This window comes from Oncorhynchus tshawytscha, unplaced genomic scaffold (assembly GCF_018296145.1).
Source record: "Oncorhynchus tshawytscha isolate Ot180627B unplaced genomic scaffold, Otsh_v2.0 Un_contig_9827_pilon_pilon, whole genome shotgun sequence".
NCBI lineage: Eukaryota > Metazoa > Chordata > Actinopteri > Salmoniformes > Salmonidae > Oncorhynchus > Oncorhynchus tshawytscha.
The window spans coordinates 56,716-78,741 of record NW_024609097.1 but is presented as its reverse complement, the minus strand read 5'-3'; the positions used below and the strand labels follow the sequence as shown (position 1 = coordinate 78,741).

Below are 22,026 nucleotides of genomic sequence, written 5' to 3'. Positions count from 1 at the left end.
TCACTTTAGGCATATCTACATGTACATGCTTCCTCAATCAGCCTGAATAACTGTCAGAATGGAGCCTTGCAACTCTTTTTCAATTGTCTTTTCACTGTTGTTTTTTTCTTTTACCTACACACACACACCTTTTTTTCCGCACATTGTAAGTAAGTGATTCACTGTAAGGTCTGACCTGTTGTATTCGGCTCACGTGACAAATAAACTTTGATGTCTTAATTAGCTTACTCTGGATTTCCAGCTCATAGATACAGCACCAGTCAAAAGTTTGGACACCTCATTCCAGGGTTTTTCTTTATTTTTACTATCTTCTACATTGTAGAATAATAGTGAAGACATCAAAACTATGTAATAACACATATGGAATCATGTAGTAACCAAACAAAAGTGTTAAACAAATCAACATATATTTGAGATTCTTCAAAGTTGCCACCCTTTACCTTGATGTCAGCTTTGCACACGTTTATATTTTTGTTCAGGTCTTCTGTTTCTTACTGTGTGTGTAGGTGAACTAGGCCTGCTGAGAGGGGCGGAGCTGAAGTGGGAGGTGGAGCGACTTCAGTACAGAGAGAGACGTAGCTTCTGTATCCAGGCAACCATCACCATGGTTACTCACTGCCATAGAGGAAAGGTAACTAACACACTTCCCAGGACCACCCGTAAAATGTACGCATTCATGATTAAGTTGCTTTGGATAAAAGGGTCTGCTAAATGGCCTTTGTTATTCAGGTGGTTGGTTCACCCATTCCTACAGTATGGGGAAGGGGAAGGGTTGGGGGTTGGGGTTAGGGTTAGGGTTAGGGAAGGGTTGGGGGTTAGGGGTTAGGGAAGGGTTAGGGGTTAGGGTTAGGGGGTTAGGGTTAGGGGTTAGGGTTAAGGGTTAGGGGTAGGGGGTTAGGGGTAGGGGGTTAGGGGTTGGTGTTAGTTGTTGGGGTTAGGGTTAGGGGGTTAGGGTTAAGGGTTAGGGGTAGGGGGTTAGGGGTTAGGGGGTTAGGGGTTAGGGTTAGGGGGTTAGGGGTTGGGGTTAGGGGTTAGGGGTTAGGGGTTGGGGTTAGGGTTAAGGGTTAGGGGTAGGGGGTTAGGGGTTAGGGGTTGGGGTTAGGGTTAGGGGTTAAGGGTTAGGGGTTAACATGACCTTTATGAAATATAAAGCCTCTATTGTCTTTTTTTTTTTTTTTTTACATAAATGCTTCAAAATTCACAACAAGTGACGTTAACTGATTTAAGATTATCTCCTAAAACAAAACGTAAAGTATCTCCTAAGCCTGTGTTTTCTACGGACCTTATTTTCAGTGTTTATCCCCCTAAATAACAAAAAAAACTACATTTCCCAATAGGCTTTGTCTAACCATGGTGGAGTTGGTGCCTACAAAAAGAAGCCATTATTGCTCTTATTTAGTTAGAACATACAGACTATCATTCTGTCTCCTTTAGGAAGACCAGTGTCTAGTGTGGACAGACAGACCTGCTGCTTTCTCTCCTCGTATCTCTCCCTCCTCCCCTCGTATCTCTCCCTCCTCCCCTCGTATCTCTCCCTCCTCCCCTCGTATCTCTCCCCCTCCCCTCGTATCTCTCCCCCTCCCCTCGTATCTCTCCCTCCTCCCCTCGTATCTCTCCCTCCTCCCCTCGTATCTCTCCCTCCTCTCCTCGTATGTCTCCCTCCTCCCCTCGTCTCCCTCCCTCCTCTCCAGGCTCGTCGGTCAAATTGAGTCCCAGCCTTCTGATGCTGAGAGCAGGGTAAGACGCACACTGCTGTATAGAGTAATGGGGTTGGTTGTTATTATGTATATATTATTGTGTGTTGTAGGTTAGGTGTTATTATGTATATATTATTGTGTGTTGTAGGTTAGGTGTTATTATGTATATATTATTGTGTGTTATGGGTTAGGTGTTATTATGTATATGTTATTGTGTGTTGTAGGTTAGGTGTTATTATGTATATATTATTGTGTGTTGTAGGTTAGGTGTTATTATGTATATATTATTGTGTGTTGTAGGTTAGGTGTTATTATGTATATATTATTGTGTGTTGTAGGTTAGGTGTTATTATGTATATATTATTGTGTGTTGTAGGTTAGGTGTTATTATGTATATATTATTGTGTGTTGTAGGTTAGGTGTTATTATGTATATATTATTGTGTGTTGTGGGTTAGGTGTTATTATGTATATATTATTGTATGTTGTGGGTTAGGTGTTATTATGTATATATTATTGTGTGTTATGGGTTAGGTGTTATTATGTATATATTATTGTGTGTTGTAGGTTAGGTGTTATTATGTATATATTATTGTGTGTTGTAGGTTAGGCGTTATTATGTATATATTATTGTGTGTTGTAGGTTAGGACTCGGCAACGGTAAATCCCCAAAGAGAAAACTTTTCAGCAGTGCTGGACCCCCCAGGAAGAGGTGTGTAAATATATAGTGTGCGCATATACAGTGGGGAGAACAAGTATTTGATTCACTGCCGATTTTGCAGGTTTTCCTACTTACAAACATGTAGAGGTCTGTAATTTGTATCATAGGTACACTTCAACTGTGAGAGACGGAATCTAAAACAAACATCCAGAAAATTACATTGTATGATTTTTAAGTAATTAATTTGCAAAGAAAAAGCCATATCTCAGACTGGCCAATAAAAATGAAGATTAAGATGGGAAAAAGAACACAGACACTGGACAGGAATTTTTGCCAGCATCCCGGAGTCACCTCTTCACTGTTGACGTTGAGACTGGACAGAGGAACTCTGCCTAGAAGGCCAGCATCCCGAAGTCCCCTCTTCACTGTTGACGTTGAGACTGGACAGAGGAACTCTGCCTAGAAGGCCAGCATCCCGGAGTAGCTTCTTCACTGTTGACGTTGAGACTGGACAGAGGAATTCTGCCAGCATCCCGGAGTCGCCTCTTCACTGTTGACATTGAGACTGGACAGAGGAATTCTGCCAGCATCCTGGACTCACCTCTTCACTGTTGACGTTGAGACTGGACAGAGGAACTCTGCCTAGAAGGTCAGCATCCTGGAGTCGCCTCTTCACTGTTGACGTTGAGACTGGACAGAGGAACTCTGCCTACAAGGCCAGCATCCTGGAGTCGCCTCTTCACTGTTGACGTTGAGACTGGACAGAGGAACTCTGCCTAGAAGGCCAGCATCCCGGAGTCGCCTCTTCACTGTTGACGTTGAGACTGGACAGAGGAACTCTGCCTAGAAGGCCAGCATCCCGGAGTCGCCTCTTCACTGTTGACGTTGAGACAGGACAGAGGAACTCTGCCTAGAAGGCCAGCATCCCGGAGTAGCTTCTTCACTGTTGACGTTGAGACTGGACAGAGGAATTCTGCCAGCATCCCGGAGTCGCCTCTTCACTGTTGACATTGAGACTGGACAGAGGAATTCTGCCAGCATCCTGGACTCACCTCTTCACTGTTGACGTTGAGACTGGACAGAGGAACTCTGCCTAGAAGGTCAGCATCCTGGAGTCGCCTCTTCACTGTTGACGTTGAGACTGGACAGAGGAACTCTGCCTACAAGGCCAGCATCCTGGAGTCGCCTCTTCACTGTTGACGTTGAGACTGGACAGAGGAACTCTGCCTAGAAGGCCAGCATCCCGGAGTCGCCTCTTCACTGTTGACGTTGAGACTGGACAGAGGAACTCTGCCTAGAAGGCCAGCATCCCGGAGTCGCCTCTTCACTGTTGACGTTGAGACAGGACAGAGGAACTCTGCCTAGAAGGCCAGCATCCCGGAGTCGCCTCTTCACTGTTGACGTTGAGACTGGACAGAGGAATTCTGCCAGCATCCCGGAGTCTCCTCTTCACTGTTGACGTTGAGACTGGACAGAGGAATTCTGCCAGCATCCTGGACTCACCTCTTCACTGTTGACGTTGAGACTGGACAGAGGAACTCTGCCTAGAAGGCCAGCATCCTGGAGTCGCCTCTTCACTGTTGACGTTGAGACTGGACAGAGGAACTCTGCCTAGAAGGCCAGCATCCTGGACTCACCTCTTCACTGTTGACGTTGAGACTGGACAGAGGAACTCTGCCTAGAAGGCCAGCATCCCGGAGTCGCCTCTTCACTGTTGACGTTGAGACTGGACAGAGGAATTCTGCCAGCATCCCGGAGTCGCCTCTTCACTGTTGACGTTGAGACTGGACAGAGGAATTCTGCCAGCATCCTGGACTCACCTCTTCACTGTTGACGTTGAGACTGGACAGAGGAACTCTGCCTAGAAGGCCAGCATCCTGGAGTCGCCTTCTCACTGTTGACGTTGAGACTGGACAGAGGAACTCTGCCTAGAAGGCCAGCATCCTGGACTCACCTCTTCACTGTTGACGTTGAGACTGGACAGAGGAACTCTGCCTAGAAGGCCAGCATCCCGGAGTCGCCTCTTCACTGTTGACGTTGAGACTGGACAGAGGAACTCTGCCTAGAAGGCCAGCATCCCGGAGTCGCCTCTTCACTGTTGACGTTGAGACTGGACAGAGGAATTCTGCCAGCATCCCGGAGTCGCCTCTTCACTGTTGACGTTGAGACTGGACAGAGGAATTCTGCCAGCATCCTGGACTCACCTCTTCACTGTTGACGTTGAGACTGGACAGAGGAACTCTGCCTAGAAGGTCAGCATCCTGGAGTCGCCTCTTCACTGTTGACGTTGAGACTGGACAGAGGAACTCTGCCTACAAGGCCAGCATCCTGGAGTCGCCTCTTCACTGTAGACGTTGAGACTGGACAGAGGAACTCTGCCTAGAAGGCCAGCATCCTGGAGTCGCATCTTCACTGTTGACGTTGAGACTGGACAGAGGAACTGTGCCTACAAGGCCAGCATCCTGGAGTCGCCTCTTCACTGTTGACGTTGAGACTGGACAGAGGAACTCTGCCTACAAGGCCAGCATCCTGGAGTCGCCTCTTCACTGTTGACGTTGAGACTGGACAGAGGAACTCTGCCTAGAAGGCCAGCATCCCGGAGTAGCTTCTTCACTGTTGACGTTGAGACTGGACAGAGGAATTCTGCCAGCATCCCGGAGTCGCCTCTTCACTGTTGACATTGAGACTGGACAGAGGAATTCTGCCAGCATCCTGGACTCACCTCTTCACTGTTGACGTTGAGACTGGACAGAGGAACTCTGCCTAGAAGGCCAGCATCCTGGAGTCGCCTTCTCACTGTTGACGTTGAGACTGGACAGAGGAACTCTGCCTAGAAGGCCAGCATCCTGGACTCACCTCTTCACTGTTGACGTTGAGACTGGACAGAGGAACTCTGCCTAGAAGGCCAGCATCCCGGAGTCGCCTCTTCACTGTTGACGTTGAGACTGGACAGAGGAACTCTGCCTAGAAGGCCAGCATCCCGGAGTCGCCTCTTCACTGTTGACGTTGAGACAGGACAGAGGAACTCTGCCTAGAAGGCCAGCATCCCGGAGTCGCCTCTTCACTGTTGACGTTGAGACTGGACAGAGGAATTCTGCCAGCATCCCGGAGTCTCCTCTTCACTGTTGACGTTGAGACTGGACAGAGGAATTCTGCCAGCATCCTGGACTCACCTCTTCACTGTTGACGTTGAGACTGGACAGAGGAACTCTGCCTAGAAGGCCAGCATCCTGGAGTCGCCTCTTCACTGTTGACGTTGAGACTGGACAGAGGAACTCTGCCTAGAAGGCCAGCATCCTGGACTCACCTCTTCACTGTTGACGTTGAGACTGGACAGAGGAACTCTGCCTAGAAGGCCAGCATCCCGGAGTCGCCTCTTCACTGTTGACGTTGAGACTGGACAGAGGAATTCTGCCAGCATCCCGGAGTCGCCTCTTCACTGTTGACGTTGAGACTGGACAGAGGAATTCTGCCAGCATCCTGGACTCACCTCTTCACTGTTGACGTTGAGACTGGACAGAGGAACTCTGCCTAGAAGGCCAGCATCCTGGAGTCGCCTCTTCACTGTCGACGTTGAGACTGGACAGAGGAACTCTGCCTAGAAGGCCAGCATCCTGGACTCACCTCTTCACTGTTGACGTTGAGACTGGACAGAGGAACTCTGCCTAGAAGGCCAGCATCCCGGAGTCGCCTCTTCACTGTTGACGTTGAGACTGGACAGAGGAACTCTGCCTAGAAGGCCAGCATCCCGGAGTCGCCTCTTCACTGTTGACGTTGAGACTGGACAGAGGAATTCTGCCAGCATCCCGGAGTCGCCTCTTCACTGTTGACGTTGAGACTGGACAGAGGAATTCTGCCAGCATCCTGGACTCACCTCTTCACTGTTGACGTTGAGACTGGACAGAGGAACTCTGCCTACAAGGCCAGCATCCTGGAGTCGCCTCTTCACTGTAGACGTTGAGACTGGACAGAGGAACTCTGCCTAGAAGGCCAGCATCCTGGAGTCGCATCTTCACTGTTGACGTTGAGACTGGACAGAGGAACTGTGCCTACAAGGCCAGCATCCTGGAGTCGCCTCTTCACTGTTGACGTTGAGACTGGACAGAGGAACTCTGCCTACAAGGCCAGCATCCTGGAGTCGCCTCTTCACTGTTGACGTTGAGACTGGACAGAGGAACTCTGCCTAGAAGGCCAGCATCCTGGAGTCGCCTCTTCACTGTTGACGGTGAGACTGGACAGAGGAACTCTACCAAGAAGGGCAGCATCCCGGAGTCGCCTCTTCACTGTTGACGTTGAGACTGGTGTTCAGGGCATTCGGAAAGTATTCAGACCACTTGACTTTTTCTACATTTTGTTACTTTACAGCCTTATTCTAAAATGGATTAAATTGTTTTTGTTCCTCATCAATCTACACACAATACCCCATAATGACATCACAATACCCCATAATGACATCACAATACCCCATAATGACATCACAATACCCCATAATGACATCACAATACCCCAAAAAGCAAAAACAGGTTTTCAGATTGTTTTGCATATGTATTAAAAATAAAAAACTGAAACATCACATTTACGTTTTTATTTTATTTCAGTTTTTATTTTATGTCACTAAGTCAGTTAAGAACAAATTCTTATTTACAATGACAGCCTACCAAAAGGAGAAAGACCTCCTACGGGGACGGGGCATTAAAAATATAGATATAAATAAAGGGCAAAACACACATCACAACACTACATATAAGACAACAACACAGCAAGGCAGCAACACATGACAACACAGCATAGTAGCAAGAACAACATGGCACAAATATTATTGGGCACAGACACCAGCACAAAGGGCAAGAAGGTAGAGACAAAAATACATCACGTGACGCGTGCTTTGTTGAAGCACCTCTGGCAGTGATTACAATGTGCTTAGGGTTGTTGTCCTTTTGGAAGGTGAACCTTCGCCCCAGTCTGAGGTCCTGAGCACACTGGAGCAGGTTTTCATCAAGGATCTCCCTGTACTTTTCTCCGTTCATCTTTCCATCGATCCTGACTAGTCTCCCAGTCCCTGCTGCTTAAAAACATACCCACAGCATAATGCTGCCACCACCATGCTTCACCGTAGGGATGGTGCCAGGTTTCCTCCAGATGTGACACTTGGCATTCTGGATGGTTTGTCCTTCTGGAACGTTCTCCTAACTCCACAGAGGAACTCTGGAGCAAGGGTTCTCGCTCAGACCAAGCCCCTTCTCTTCTCCCCGGTTGCTCAGTTTGGCCTGGCGGCCAGCTCTAGGAAGAGTCTTGGTGTTTCCAAACTTCTTCCATTTAAGAATGATGGAGGCCACTGTGTTCTTGGGGACCTTCAATGCTGCAGACATTGTTTGGTACCCGTCTCCAGATCTGTGCCTCAACACAATCCTGTCTCGGACCTCTACAGACAATTCCTTCGACCTCATGTCTTGGTTTTTGCTCTGACATGACTGTCAACTGTGGGACCTTATATGGACAGGTGTGTGCCTTTTCAAATCATGTCCAATCAATTGAATTTACCACAGGTGGACTCCAATCAAGTTGCAGAAACATCAAATCTCATAGCAAAGGATCTGAATACTTATGTAAATAAGGTATTTCTGTGTTTATTTTGTTATTTAGGGGTATTTTATGTAGATTGATGAGGGAAAACATTTAAAATCGGTTTTAGAATAAGGCTGTAACAGAACAAAATGTGGAATAAGTCAAGGGATATGAATACTTTTCTAATGCAGTGTGTATGTATTTTGTGTGTGTGTGTGTGTGTGTGTGTGTGTGTGTGTGTGTGTGTGTGTGTGTGTGTGTGTGTATATAATGTGTGTGTGTCTCACCTGTTCTCTGTTGTTTTCTGCAGACTGACTCTAGGGACCCATCCAGAGGAGGAGACCGACACAGGAACAGGTTAGACTGATTAGTAATGTAGTAATACACAGGTCAGACTGATTAGTAATGTAGTAGTACAGATGTCAGACTGATTAGTAATGCAGTAGTACACAGGTCAGACTGATTAGTAATGTAGTAATACACAGGTCAGACTGATTAGTAATGTAGTAGTACAGATGTCAGACTGATTAGTAATGCAGTAGTACACAGGTCAGACTGATTAGTAATGTTGTAGTACACAGGTCAGACTGATTAGTAATGTTGTAGTACACATGTCAGACTGATTAGTAATGCAGTAGTACACAGGTCAGACTGATTAGTAATGTAGTAGTACAGATGTCAGACTGATTAGTAATGCAGTAGTACACAGGTCAGACTGATTAGTAATGTAGTAGTACACATGTCAGACTGATTAGTAATGCAGTAGTACACAGGTCAGACTGATTAGTAATGTAGTAATACACAGGTCAGACTGATTAGTAATGTAGTAGTACAGATGTCAGACTGATTAGTAATGCAGTAGTACACAGGTCAGACTGATTAGTAATGTTGTAGTACACAGGTCAGACTGATTAGTAATGTTGTAGTACACATGTCAGACTGATTAGTAATGCAGTAGTACACAGGTCAGACTGATTAGTAATGTAGTAGTACAGATGTCAGACTGATTAGTAATGCAGTAGTACACAGGTCAGACTGATTAGTAATGTTGTAGTACACATGTCAGACTGATTAGTAATGCAGTAGTACACAGGTCAGACTGATTAGTAATGTAGTAATACACAGGTCAGACTGATTAGTAATGTAGTAGTACATATGTCAGACTGATTAGTAATGCAGTAGTACACAGGTCAGACTGATTAGTAATGTAGTAATACACAGGTCAGACTGATTAGTAATGTAGTAATACACAGGCCGAATTGATTAGTAATGCAGTAGTACACGTCAGACTGATTAGTAATGCAGTAGTACACAGGTCGGACTGATTATTAATGTAGTAGTACACAGGCCGAATTGATTAGTAATGCAGTAGTACACATGTCAGACTGATTAGTAATGCAGTAGTACACAGGTTGGACTGATTAGTAATGTAGTAGTACACAGGTCGGACTGATTAGTAATGTAGTAGTACACAGGTCAGACTGATTAGTAATGTAGTAGTACACAGGTCAGACTGATTAGTAATGTAGTAGTACACAGGTCAGACTGATTAGTAATGTAGTAGTACACAGGTCAGACTGATTAGTAATGTAGTAATACACAGGTCAGACTGATTAGTAATGTAGTAGTACACAGGTCAGACTGATTAATGTAGTAATACACAGGTCAGACTGATTAGTAATGCAGTAGTACAGATGTCAGACTGATTAGTAATGCAGTAGTACACAGGTCAGTGTGATTAGTAATGTAGTAGTACACAGGTCAGGCTGATTAGTAATGTAGTATTACACAGGTCAGACTGATTAGTAATACACAGGTCAGACTGATTAATGTAGTAATACACAGGTCAGACTGATTAGTAATGTAGTAGTACAGATGTCAGACTGATTAGTAATGCAGTAGTACACAGGTCAGACTGATTAGTAATGTAGAAGTACACAGGTCAGACTGATTAGTAATGTATAAGTACACAGGTCAGACTGATTAGTAATGTAGTAGTACACAGGCCAGACTGATTAATGTAGTAAAACACAGGTCAGACTGATTAGTAATGCAGTAGTACACAGGTCAGACTGATTAGTAATGTAGAAGTACACAGGTCAGACTGATTAGTAATGTAGTAGTACACAGGTCAGACTGATTAGTAATGTAGTAATACACAGGTCAGACGGATTAGTAATACACAGGTCAGACTGATTTATAATGTAGTAGTACACAGGTCAGACTGATTAGAAATGTAGTAGTACACAGGTCAGACTGATTAGTAATGTAGTAATACACAGGTCAGACTGATTAGTAATGCAGTAGTACACAGGTCAGACTGATTAGTAATGCAGTAGTACACATGTCAGACTGATTAGTAATGTAGTAGTACACATGTCAGACTGATTAGTAATGTAGTAGTACACAGGTCAGACTGATTAGTAATGTACTAGTACACAGGTCAGACTGATTAGTAATGTAGTAGTACACAGGTCAGACTGATTAATGTAGTGATACACAGGTCAGACTGATTAGTAATGCAGTAGTACACAGGTCAGACTGATTAGTAATGTAGTAGTACACAGGTCAGACGGATTAGTAATGTAGTAGTACACATGCCAGACTGATTAGTAATGCAGTAGTACACATGTCAGACTGATTAGTAATGTAGTAGTACACAGGTCAGACTGATTAGTAATGTAGTAATACACAGGTCAGACTGATTAGTAATGCAGTAGTACACATGTCAGACTGATTAGTAATGTAGTAGTACACAGGTCAGACTGATTAGTAATGTAGTAGTACAGATGTCAGACTGATTAGTAATGTAGTAGTACACAGGTCAGACTGATTAGTAATGTAGTAATACACAGGTCAGACTGATTAGTGATGTAGTAATACACAGGTCAGACTGATTAGTAATACACAGGTCAGACTGATTAGTAATACACAGGTCAGACTGATTTGTAATGTAGTAGTACACAGGTCAGACTGATTAGTAATGTAGTAATACACAGGTCAGACTGATTAGTAATGTAGTAGTACACAGGTCAGACTGATTAATGTAGTAATACACAGGTCAGACTGATTAGTAATGCAGTAGTACAGATGTCAGACTGATTAGTAATGCAGTAGTACACAGGTCAGACTGATTAGTAATGTAGTAGTACACAGGTCAGACTGATTAGTAATGTAGTAATACACAGGTCAGACTGATTAGTAGTACACAGGTCAGACTGATTAATGTAGTAATACACAGGTCAGACTGATTAGTAATGCAGTAGTACACAGGTCAGACTGATTAGTAATGTAGTAATACAAATGTCAGACTGAATAGTAATGTAGTAGTACACAGGTCAGACTGATTAGGAATGTAGTAGTACAGATGTCAGACTGATTAGTAATGTAGTAGTACACAGGTCAGACTGAGTAGTAATACACAGGACAGACCGATTAGTAATACACAGGTCAGACTGATTAGTGATGTAGTAATACACAGGTCAGACTGATTAGTAATACACAGGTCAGACTGATTTGTAATGTAGTAGTACACAGGTCAGACTGATTAGTAATGTAGTAATACACAGGTCAGACTGATTAGTAATGCAGTAGTACACATGTCAGACTGATTAGTAATGTAGAAGTACACAGGTCAGACTTATTAGTAATGCAGTAGTACACGTCAGACTGATTAGTAATGTAGTAGTACACAGGTCGGACTGATTATTAATGTAGTAGTACACAGGCCGAATTGATTAGTAATGCAGTAGTACACATGTCAGACTGATTAGTAATGCAGTAGTACACAGGTCAGACTGATTAGTAATGTAGTAGTACACAGGTCAGACTGATTAGTAATGTAGTAATACACAGGTCAGACTGATTAGTAGTACACAGGTCAGACTGATTAATGTAGTAATACACAGGTCAGACTGATTAGTAATGCAGTAGTACACAGGTCAGACTGATTAGTAATGTAGTAATACAAATGTCAGACTGAATAGTAATGTAGTAGTACACATGTCAGACTGATTAGTAATGCAGTAGTACACAGGTTGGACTGATTAGTAATGTAGTAGTACACAGGTCGGACTGATTAGTAATGTAGTAGTACACAGGTCAGACTGATTAGTAATGTAGTAGTACATAGGTCAGACTGATTAGTAATGTAGTAGTACACAGGTCAGACTGATTAGTAATGTAGTAGTACACAGGTCAGACTGATTAGTAATGTAGTAATACACAGGTCAGACTGATTAGTAATGTAGTAGTACACAGGTCAGTGTGATTAGTAATGTAGTAGTACACAGGTCAGGCTGATTAGTAATGTAGTAGTACACAGGTCAGACTGATTAGTAATGCAGTAGTACAGATGTCAGACTGATTAGTAATGCAGTAGTACACAGGTCAGACTGATTAGTAATGTAGTAATACACAGGTCAGACTGATTAGTAATGTAGTAGTACAGATGTCAGACTGATTAGTAATGCAGTAGTACACAGGTCAGACTGATTAGTAATGTTGTAGTACACAGGTCAGACTGATTAGTAATGTTGTAGTACACATGTCAGACTGATTAGTAATGCAGTAGTACACAGGTCAGACTGATTAGTAATGTAGTAATACACAGGTCAGACTGATTAGTAATGTAGTAATACACAGGCCGAATTGATTAGTAATGCAGTAGTACACGTCAGACTGATTAGTAATGCAGTAGTACACAGGTCGGACTGATTATTAATGTAGTAGTACACAGGCCGAATTGATTAGTAATGCAGTAGTACACATGTCAGACTGATTAGTAATGCAGTAGTACACAGGTTGGACTGATTAGTAATGTAGTAGTACACAGGTCGGACTGATTAGTAATGTAGTAGTACACAGGTCAGACTGATTAGTAATGTAGTAGTACACAGGTCAGACTGATTAGTAATGTAGTAGTACACAGGTCAGACTGATTAGTAATGTAGTAGTACACAGGTCAGACTGATTAGTAATGTAGTAATACACAGGTCAGACTGATTAGTAATGTAGTAGTACACAGGTCAGACTGATTAGTAATACACAGGTCAGACTGATTAATGTAGTAATACACAGGTCAGACTGATTAGTAATGTAGTAGTACAGATGTCAGACTGATTAGTAATGCAGTAGTACACAGGTCAGACTGATTAGTAATGTAGAAGTACACAGGTCAGACTGATTAGTAATGTAGAAGTACACAGGTCAGACTGATTAGTAATGTAGTAGTACACAGGCCAGACTGATTAATGTAGTAAAACACAGGTCAGACTAATTAGTAATGCAGTAGTACACAGGTCAGACTGATTAGTAATGTAGAAGTACACAGGTCAGACTGATTAGTAATGTAGTAGTACACAGGTCAGACTGATTAGTAATGTAGTAATACACAGGTCAGACGGATTAGTAATACACAGGTCAGACTGATTTGTAATGTAGTAGTACACAGGTCAGACTGATTAGAAATGTAGTAGTACACAGGTCAGACTGATTAGTAATGTAGTAATACACAGGTCAGACTGATTAGTAATGCAGTAGTACACAGGTCAGACTGATTAGTAATGCAGTAGTACACATGTCAGACTGATTAGTAATGTAGTAGTACACATGTCAGACTGATTAGTAATGTAGTAGTACACAGGTCAGACTGATTAGTAATGTAGTAGTACACAGGTCAGACTGATTAGTAATGTAGTAGTACACAGGTCAGACTGATTAATGTAGTGATACACAGGTCAGACTGATTAGTAATGCAGTAGTACACAGGTCAGACTGATTAGTAATGTAGTAGTACACAGGTCAGACGGATTAGTAATGTAGTAGTACACATGTCAGACTGATTAGTAATGCAGTAGTACACATGTCAGACTGATTAGTAATGTAGTAGTACACAGGTCAGACTGATTAGTAATGTAGTAATACACAGGTCAGACTGATTAGTAATGCAGTAGTACACATGTCAGACTGATTAGTAATGTAGTAGTACACAGGTCAGACTGATTAGTAATGTAGTAGTACAGATGTCAGACTGATTAGTAATGTAGTAGTACACAGGTCAGACTGATTAGTAATGTAGTAATACACAGGTCAGACTGATTAGTGATGTAGTAATACACAGGTCAGACTGATTAGTAATACACAGGTCAGACTGATTAGTAATACACAGGTCAGACTGATTTGTAATGTAGTAGTACACAGGTCAGACTGATTAGTAATGTAGTAATACACAGGTCAGACTGATTAGTAATGTAGTAGTACACAGGTCAGACTGATTAATGTAGTAATACACAGGTCAGACTGATTAGTAATGCAGTAGTACAGATGTCAGACTGATTAGTAATGCAGTAGTACACAGGTCAGACTGATTAGTAATGTAGTAGTACACAGGTCAGACTGATTAGTAATGTAGTAATACACAGGTCAGACTGATTAGTAGTACACAGGTCAGACTGATTAATGTAGTAATACACAGGTCAGACTGATTAGTAATGCAGTAGTACACAGGTCAGACTGATTAGTAATGTAGTAATACAAATGTCAGACTGAATAGTAATGTAGTAGTACACAGGTCAGACTGAGTAGTAATACACAGGACAGACCGATTAGTAATACACAGGTCAGACTGATTAGTGATGTAGTAATACACAGGTCAGACTGATTAGTAATACACAGGTCAGACTGATTTGTAATGTAGTAGTACACAGGTCAGACTGATTAGTAATGTAGTAATACACAGGTCAGACTGATTAGTAATGCAGTAGTACACATGTCAGACTGATTAGTAATGTAGAAGTACACAGGTCAGACTTATTAGTAATGCAGTAGTACACGTCAGACTGATTAGTAATGTAGTAGTACACAGGTCGGACTGATTATTAATGTAGTAGTACACAGGCCGAATTGATTAGTAATGCAGTAGTACACATGTCAGACTGATTAGTAATGTAGAAGTACACAGGTCAGACTGATTAGTAATGCAGTAGTACACGTCAGACTGATTAGTAATGCAGTAGTACACAGGTCGGACTGATTATTAATGTAGTAGTACACAGGCCGAATTGATTAGTAATGCAGTAGTACACATGTCAGACTGATTAGTAATGCAGTAGTACACAGGTTGGACTGATTAGTAATGTAGTAGTACACAGGTCGGACTGATTAGTAATGTAGTAGTACACAGGTCAGACTGATTAGTAATGTAGTAGTACATAGGTCAGACTGATTAGTAATGTAGTAGTACACAGGTCAGGCTGATTAGTAATGTAGTAGTACACAGGTCAGACTGATTAGTAATGTAGTAATACACAGGTCAGACTGATTAGTAATGTAGTAGTACACAGGTCAGTGTGATTAGTAATGTAGTAGTACACAGGTCAGGCTGATTAGTAATGTAGTAGTACACAGGTCAGACTGATTAGTAATGCAGTAGTACAGATGTCAGACTGATTAGTAATGCAGTAGTACACAGGTCAGGCTGATTTGTAATGTAGTATTACACAGGTCAGACTGATTAGTAATACACAGGTCAGACTGATTAATGTAGTAATACACAGGTCAGACTGATTAGTAATGGAGTAGTACAGATGTCAGACTGATTAGTAATGCAGTAGTACACAGGTCAGACTGATTAGTAATGTAGAAGTACACAGGTCAGACTGATTAGTAATGTAGAAGTACACAGGTCAGACTGATTAGTAATGTAGTAGTACACAGGTCAGACTGATTAATGTAGTAAAACACAGGTCAGACTGATTAGTAATGCAGTAGTACACAGGTCAGACTGATTAGTAATGTAGTAGTACACAGGTCAGACTGATTAGTAATGTAGTAATACACAGGTCAGACGGATTAGTAATACACAGGTCAGACTGATTTGTAATGTAGTAGTACACAGGTCAGACTGATTAGTAATGTAGTAATACACAGGTCAGACTGATTAGTAATGCAGTAGTACACAGGTCAGACTGATTAGTAATGCAGTAGTACACATGTCAGACTGATTAGTAATGTAGTAGTACACATGTCAGACTGATTAGTAATGTAGTAGTACACAGGTCAGACTGATTAGTAATGTAGTAGTACACAGGTCAGACTGATTAGTAATGTAGTAGTACACAGGTCAGACTGATTAATGTAGTGATACACAGGTCAGACTGATTAGTAATGCAGTAGTACACAGGTCAGACTGATTAGTAATGTAGTAGTACACAGGTCAGACGGATTAGTAATGTAGTAGTACACATGTCAGACTGATTAGTAATGCAGTAGTACACATGTCAGACTGATTAGTAATGTAGTAGTACACAGGTCAGGCTGATTAGTAATGTAGTAATACACAGGTCAGACTGATTAGTAATGCAGTAGTACACATGTCAGACTGATTAGTAATGTAGTAGTACACAGGTCAGACTGATTAGTAATGTAGTAATACACAGGTCAGACTGATTAGTATTGTAGTAGTACACAGGTCAGACTGATTAGTAATGTAGTAGTACAGATGTCAGACTGATTAGTAATGTAGTAGTACACAGGTCAGACTGATTAGTAATGTAGTAATACACAGGTCAGACTGATTAGTAATGTAGTAGTACACAGGTCAGACTGATTAGTAATGTAGTAATACACAGGTCAGACTGATTAGTAATGTAGTAATACACAGGTCAGACTGATTTTAGAGGAACAGAACCCGGTAGTAAGGTTGTAGTAGTGTTGTAGTAACATTGTAGTTGTAACATGTCTCAAAGGGCAGTCTGTAGTAAGGTTGTAGTAACGTTGTAGTTGTAACATGTCTCAAAGGGCAGTCTGTAGTAAGGTTGTAGTAAGGTTGTAGTTGTAACATGTCTGTAGTAAGGTTGCAGTTGTAACATGTCTCAAATGGCAGTCTGTAGTAATGTTGTAGTAACATTGCAGTTGTAACAGGTCTCAAAGGGCAGTCTGTAGTAAGGTTGTATTCATGTTGTAGTTGTAACATGGTTGTAGTAGGGTTGTAGTTGTAACATGTCTCAAAGGGCAGTCAGTAGTAAGGTTGTAGTAGAGGTTCTAGTTGTAACATGTTTCAAATGGCAGTCTGTAGTAAGGTTGTAGTAGTGTTGTAGTAAGGGTGTAGTTGTAACATGTCTGTAGTAAGGTTGTAGTAACGTTGTTGTTGTAACATGTCTCAAAGGGCAGTCTGTAGTAAGGTTGTAGTAGTGTTGTAGTTGTAACATGTTTCAAAGGGCAGTCGATAAATGGGCTGGACGATAAATCCATATCAATAATTACAGGTAATTACAGGTAATAACAGGTAATTACTTCCCTCAATAACCACATAAAAATGTTGATATAGAATAATTAGGTACAGCAGTCCATTTCACCTCTGACGCAGCAGGAAGGTGCAGAGAAATGACAAAAGGCACGTGGAGAGATATACGCCCACTAAAAACCACTTAGCACCTCGAGTGATGGAGTAGCCACTATTAACCACTAAATGAGTGATGGAGTAGACACTATTAACCACTAAATGAGTGATGGAGTAGCCACTATTAACCACTAAATGAGTGATGGAGTAACCACTATCAACCACTAAATGAGTGATGGAGTAGACACTATTAACCACTAAATGAGTGATGGAGTAGACACTATTAACCACTAAATGAGTGATGGCGTAGTCACTATTAACCACTAAATGAGTGATGGAGTAGCCACTATTAACCACTAAATGGGTGATGGAGTAGCCACTATTAACCACTAAATGAGTGATGGAGTAGCCACTATTAACCACTAAATGAGTGATGGAGTAGACCCTATTAACCATTATTAACCACTAAATGAGTGATGGAGTAGACACTATTAACCACTAAATGAGTGATGGAGTAGCCACTATTAACCACTAAATGGGTGTAACGGTTTTCTACTATCTCCTCCTCGGTCGAGGAGGTGTAGCAAGGATCGGACCAAAATGCAGCGTTATAGATTGCGATCCATGTTTAATCAAACAAACGTAACACGAATACACACAAAACACTACAAAACAATAAACGTAACGAAAACCGAAACAGCCTATACTTGTGTCAACTAACACAGCGACAGGAACAAAGACACTAAGGACAATCACCCACACCAAACTCAAAGAATATGGCTGCCTAAATATGTTTCCCAATCAGAGACAACGATAAACACCTGCCTCTGATTGAGAACCACTTCAGACAGCCATAGACTTATCTAGAACACCCCACTAGCTACAATCCCCCATATATACACACCACATACAAAACCCATGCCACACCCTGGCCTGACCAAATAAATAAAGATAAACACAAAATACTTCGACCAGGGCGTGACAATGGGTGATGGAGTAGTCACTATTAACCACTAAATGAGTGATGGAGTAGCCACTATTAACCACTAAATGAGTGATGGAGTAGCCACTATTAATCACTAAATGAGTGATGGAGTAGTCACTATTAACCACTAAATGAGTGATGGAGTAGCCTCTATTAACCACTAAATGAGTGATGGAGTAGCCTCTTAACCACTAATTGAGTGATGGAGTAGCCTCTATTAACCACTAAATGAGTGATGTAGGTGAAACGGTGGCTGTATCAGAGGGCAGTCTGTAGTAACAGTGTAGTTGTGACATCTCTCTGTCAGAGGGCAGTCTGTGGGCAGCTTCCATGGAGTTCCTGGAGACCAACTATGATGAAGATGAGGATGAGGATGATGATGATCAGGCCTTCCTCACGGCCCCCTCCTCTCCTGTCTCGTTGTTGGGTGGGTGTCGGCTGGGCCTAGCTCGCGTTGCCATGGAGACAGTGCCCCTACAGTACTGCCCGGCGTCCAGGGAGGAACAGGCGGTTGCCGTGGAGATGCAGACAGGAGAGTTCCAGAACCTTCGGTGTTGTAGAAGTCTCGAGAGCTACAGCCCTACAGTGAGCTACACCCAGACTGGACACTACACACTCACACTCAGAGGTACACACATGTACATGGTTTTGATTCATTTACATTTAAATTGCTCCCTTGCAAAATAGGTTTCTTTCCCTGTTTAAATGATTCATCCCTCACACCTTCCTAACTTCCCTCCCTCTGTCTCTCCATCGCTCCATCTCTCTGTCGCTGTCTCTCCATCCCTCCATCTCTGTCTCTCTGTCTCTCTCTCTGTCTCTCCATCCCTCCATCTGTCTCTGTCTCTCCATCTCTGTCTCTCCATCCCTCCATCTCCATCCCTCCATCTGTCTCTGTCTCTCTGTCTGTCTCTCCATCCCTCCATCTCTGTCTCTCCATCCCTCCTTCTCTCCATCCCTCCATCTCTCTGTCTCTGTCTCTCCATCTCTCTGTCTCTGTCTCTCCATCTCTCTGTCTCTCTGTCTCTGTCTCTCCATCCCTCCATCTCTCTGTCTCTCCATCCCTCCGTCTCTCCATCCCTCCATCTCTCTGTCTCTGTCTCTCCATCTCTCTGTCTCTGTCTCTCCATCTCTCTGTCTCTGTCTCTCCATCTCTGTCTCTGTCTCTCCATCTCTCTGTCTCTCTGTCTCTGTCTCTCCATCCCTCTGTCTCTGTCTCTCCATCCCTCCATCTCTCTGTCTCTGTCTGTCTCTCCATCCCTCCATCTCTCTAGCTTTATCTGACGGGGTGGTGGTCGATGCAGTGTTCCTACCTGGTAGCTCCGCTACCAGCACCCCTACAGGCCCCTCCCCTCCACATGGCCCCTCCCACTCCGACCACTGGTTCACCATCCTGACACACGGAGGCTTTTCCCCACACACACCTCCACCTGCACCAGGTAACACACACACCTCCACCTGCACCAGGTAACACACACACCTCCACCTGCACCAGGTAACACACACACCTCCACCTGCACCAGGTAACACACACACCTCCACCTGCACCAGGTAACACACACACCTCCACCTGATAACACACACACCTCCACCTGCACCTGATAACACACACACCTCCACCTGCACCTGATAACACACACACCTCCACCTGCACCTGATAACACACACACCTCCACCTGCACCTGATAACACACACACCTCCACCTGCACCTGATAACACACACACACCTCCACCTGCACCTGATAACACACACACCTCCACCTGCACCTGATAACACACACACCTCCACCTGCACCAGGTAACACACACACCTCCACCTGCACCAGGTAACACACACACCTCCACCTCCACCTGGTAACACACACACCTCCACCTGCACCAGGTAACACACACACCTCCACCTGCACCTGATAACACACACCTCCACCTGGTAACACACACCTCCACCTGCACCAGGTAACACACACACCTCCACCTGCACCTGATAACACACACCTCCACCTGGTAACACACACCTACACCTCCACCTGGTAACACGCACCTCCACCTGGTAACACACACCTCCACCTGGTAACACACACCTCCACCGGATAACACACACCTCCACCGGATAACACACACCTCCACCTCCACCTGGTAACACACATCTCCACCTGGTAACACACACCTCCACTTCCACCGGGTAACACACACACCTCCACCTGGTAACACACACCCCTCCACCTGGTAACACACACCTCCACCTGGTAACACACACTCCACCTGGTAACACACACCTCCACCTGATAACACACACCTCCACCTGATAACACACACCTCCACCTGGTAACACACACCTCCACCTGGTAACACACACCTCCACCTGGTAACACACACCTCCACCTGGTAACACACACCTCCACCTGGTAACACACACCTCCACCTGGTAACACACACCTCCACCTGGTAACACACACCTCCACCTGGTAACACACACCTCCACCTGATAACACACACCTCCACCTGATAACACACACCTCCACCTGATAACACACACCTCCACCTGGTAACACACACCTCCACCTGGTAACACACACCTCCACCTGGTAACACACACCTCCACCTGGTAAAAAACACCTCCACCTGGTAACACACACCTCCACCTCCACCTGATAACACACACCAAAATAATGATTACTGTCCTCTTTCGTCCTATCCTAGCGGATCTGATCGCAACGGCCTCCCAGCTGGCCAATCAGAGGCTGGTGTGTGTTCTGGAGTTGTGTCTTCTGGGAGGAGACAGATTGGAGGTGGTCCTGAGTAGAGCCTTCCCTCTGAGAGACTGACCTCTTCATCATGCGTCATATTCAAGTATAATCTACTGTATGTGGGAGTCAACTAAATGTTTGGCATTATATGATCTTAGCGAATCACACGATTGTAAGGTGTGGCTCCGAATCAAGAAACGTGCAGAGTGGGAGATGATTGGTTAAAGAAAAGCCAATGCGAAGCCTTTCTTGCTGATTTTCTATTGGTGACAGAATTTTTCCCTGACTTTTCTATTGGTGAGTGAAGATGGCTTTTGTTCACGAGACTTTCCATGGAAGGAGAAAAGAGGAAGGAGGAATGACATTCCTAAAAGACTGAAACACACTTCCTTTCCCTCTCTCACACACACACACTCCCTTTCTTTCTCTGACACACACACACTCTCACACACACCTGACTGTGCATTGTAAAGCCAGCTATTTTATGTTGTTTGAAACTGTGTTTTACAGGTGAAGGCTTAATAAAGTAAGTACTATGTATTAGGTTACTAACAGGGTTAATAAACAGTACTATGTAGTAGGGTTACTAACAGGGTTAATAAACAGTAGGGTTACTAACAGGGTTAATAATCAGCACTATGTAGTAGGGTTATTAACAGGGTTAATAAACAGTAGGGTTATTAACAGGGTTAATAAACAGTAGGGTTATTAACAGGGTTAATAAACAGTAGGGTTATTAACAGGGTTAATAAACAGTAGGGTTATTAACAGGGTTAATAAACAGTAGGGTTATTAACAGGGTTAATAAACAGTAGGGTTATTAACAGGGTTAATAAACAGTAGGGTTATTAACAGGGTTAATAAAGGGTTAGGGTTAATAAACAGTAGGGTTAGGGTTAATAAACAGTAGGGTTATTAACAGGGTTAATAAACAGTAGGGTTATTAACAGGGTTAATAAACAGTAGGGTTATTAACAGGGTTAATAAACAGTAGGGTTATTAACAGGGTTAATAAACAGTAGGGTTATTAA

The 22,026-nt window shown here is 43.3% G+C and overlaps 1 protein-coding gene across 2 annotated transcripts; it reads left to right on the top strand.

The window, feature by feature from the left end:
• The first annotated feature begins 504 nt into the window (after positions 1-504).
• On the top strand, positions 505-21,535 carry LOC112235042. 2 transcript variants are annotated; one of them, XM_042314198.1, is made up of 7 exons: positions 505-631; positions 1,692-1,737; positions 2,340-2,408; positions 8,233-8,279; positions 18,555-18,875; positions 19,522-19,686; positions 20,949-21,535. In XM_042314198.1, the coding sequence occupies exons 2-7, from the start codon at positions 1,724-1,726 to the stop codon at positions 21,071-21,073; spliced, it is 741 nt and encodes a 246-aa protein (XP_042170132.1). In that variant the 5' UTR covers positions 505-631; positions 1,692-1,723; the 3' UTR covers positions 21,074-21,535. The 2 variants fall into 2 exon arrangements, with proteins under 2 accessions (XP_042170132.1, XP_042170131.1); XM_042314197.1 differs by having other exon boundaries at positions 507-631; positions 1,435-1,737.
• Positions 21,536-22,026: the final 491 nt, after the last annotated feature.

Coding starts and splice junctions, on each gene's coding strand:
- LOC112235042 (XM_042314197.1), top strand. CDS start 1,652: ATGTCTCCCTCCTCCCCTCGTCTCCCTCCCTCCTCTCCAGGCTCGTCG. Junction 8,280..18,554: donor GGAGACCGACACAGGAACAG/GTTAGACTGATT, acceptor TCTCTCTGTCAG/AGGGCAGTCTGTGGGCAGCT. Junction 19,687..20,948: donor CACACCTCCACCTGCACCAG/GTAACACACACA, acceptor GTCCTATCCTAG/CGGATCTGATCGCAACGGCC.